The sequence below is a fragment of the Rhinolophus sinicus genome, chromosome 14, assembly GCF_057876585.1.
Source record: "Rhinolophus sinicus isolate RSI-liver-muscle chromosome 14, RSI-T2T, whole genome shotgun sequence".
Classification (NCBI taxonomy): domain Eukaryota; kingdom Metazoa; phylum Chordata; class Mammalia; order Chiroptera; family Rhinolophidae; genus Rhinolophus; species Rhinolophus sinicus.
Window position 1 is genome coordinate 106,137,524 of NC_142514.1, and position 2,232 is coordinate 106,139,755.

At 42.7% G+C, this 2,232-nt stretch overlaps 1 protein-coding gene across 1 annotated transcript; it reads right to left on the reverse strand.

The window, feature by feature from the left end:
* Positions 1-722: 722 nt before the first annotated feature.
* CLDN25 (claudin 25) lies at positions 723-1,787 on the reverse strand. The gene is given in 3 exon segments (XM_019753350.3): positions 723-881; positions 884-1,180; positions 1,183-1,787. Coding segments are annotated over 3 exon segments (684 nt in total). The 5' UTR covers positions 1,448-1,787; the 3' UTR covers positions 723-759.
* Positions 1,788-2,232: the final 445 nt, after the last annotated feature.

Below are 2,232 nucleotides of genomic sequence, written 5' to 3' on the forward strand. Positions count from 1 at the left end.
TAGGTCTGCTGACATTTGCGTTAAAAGTTACGGGATTTATAACATGATTTTCCATATGGTAAAAGACATTTCTGAGGGGCTTGTAATTCTCTCCACATGCATGCCCACATTGGCAGTTCTTGGGCACAGCCACTCTGAGGTTACCAATTGGGTCCTGGTTTGCCCAGGACTTCTCCAGTTTTCACGCTAAAGCCAGGATGGTTGATGACCTTATCACTCTCTGACTCTATTTCTTACCTTCACACCAGGGAGACAGAGCAGAGTCTTATAACGTAGCAGAAACAAGAATATGTCTTCCCTTTGGGATAGTAAGAATCCACGGCTACATTGAAGATTTCTATCCGAAGGTGCTATTCTAGGCCAATAATTCATTTTTATTTGTTAAGGCATATTCTGAAGTTTTTCTATCTATATATACAGTGACTATTCACACTAGATTTTCTATGTGGATGTAATTTTATATTTTCCTCAGTAATAAAAGAATAAAGTATATAATTAATGTTATGAGTTTAAAAGCATTTTATATAAATAAGATCTAAATCAGAGATACATGTTTGTTCGAAACGGTGCCTTGATTTTTCATTCTGAAATTAGGATCACCATATCACAAAGATTGTCAAATCCTTAACACATAGGACAGTGACCACCACCCCCCCGCCCCCCAATGAGGCAAACAAATTCAGAGTGATGAAGGGTAAGGAAGAGAAAGGATTCTACTGACATCTCTTTATTCCAGAGACTGCTTGGCAGAAGCGAGTCCTAGATGACCAAGTTCCTAGATCTTGGTATTAGATAGAAAGAGCCATCAGACTCTTCTGCTGGAGCACAGGATGGTGGGGCTGTAGGACCAGCTATCTGGGGAGAGGGCACATCTTCTTTTTCAGGCAGGCTGAGAAGATGAAAAGTAACCCACTGAGGGCCAAGAAAGTACCAGCAGCCCAGCCCAGGTAGAAGGCATCTCCGAACTCCCACCGAGGCACAATTTCAGGGATGCTGTCATCCCAGAAGTCTTGGATTGTGGCGTAGGCCATCCAGAAGACTGGAAAGAGGGTAGTGACTGAAGTTGATGCCTCCAAAGTCCCTCCCAGGATGCAAAGACGCCTCTTAAATACCCATCTGATCCTGTGAAACTGGCAGCATTCAAACCCAAAGCCAGAGAGCAGAAGCCCCAAAACTCCTAGCCGTGGGAGGCCACCATGAGGAGGCGGGACACCTGGCGCTCCCGAGGCAGAGATAAGGGGGACTCAAAGGCCTTGCACACAGCGGCGACTTCCTCTGCGTTCACACAGACCTCCCGAAGGCCCATGATCCAGGTCTCCATTTCGTTCAGTTCCAGATTGAGAGTCTTCCACTGGGGCAGGGCAGTGGTGACACATGAGCAGACCCAGCCAAGGAGAGAGAGGAGCAGTGCCCTGAGCTGGGCTCTCCCACGGCAACTCCAGGGCATGGTTGCTCCCTCCACAGAGGCTGAAAGAAAAGGAGGACAAGTGGCTCCGTGACTGGTTAGCGGGGACTACTGTTGAGTGGAAGATCTTTCACATTTGGAGAGGGTTCCTGTTTCAGTTTTCAAGGCAGCAGCTGAGGCAGGTCCCAGGAACTCAGCAATGTTTGGGTTACAGAGCGTGCCTGAGATCAGATATGGGTGTGAATTCTGGGGGAGGGTCCCAAGAGAGGCAAAAAACCAGGACAGTAAGCCATTAATACATATTTGATGAATAAATTCATAAACTTAAAATCATTCCCAGTTCCAAGATGCCAAGAATGATGTTCTGGGAATATATTATACATGGATGTCGTCTCTCTGGAGGGCAACATAAATGACTTCATGGTTCAGACTTTTAAATATACGTATAACCTACCTCCAGGAACTTATCCTAATTTATTGTGAATATATACAAAGATTTATCGAAATGTCCTTTGAAATATTGTTCATAATTGTACATTTTGGTTAATACTAGGCAACCGTTTTAAAGTGATACAGAAGAAATTTTAATGACATGAAAAATGTTTTTGATGTGTTTAAGTGAGAAAAGCAGGTGACCAAAAAGTATACTGAGTATATAGAATACAATTTCACTTTCCTAAAAAGTGCATATATACATGTATATTTATGTGTATGTTTATATCTATATCTATACACATATAACACAAAATGTTACCCATGGTTATTTTATTCAAAGAATTGTGGATTTTTTAAATTTCCTTATTTGTGTTTGTTTATATACAGAGGGT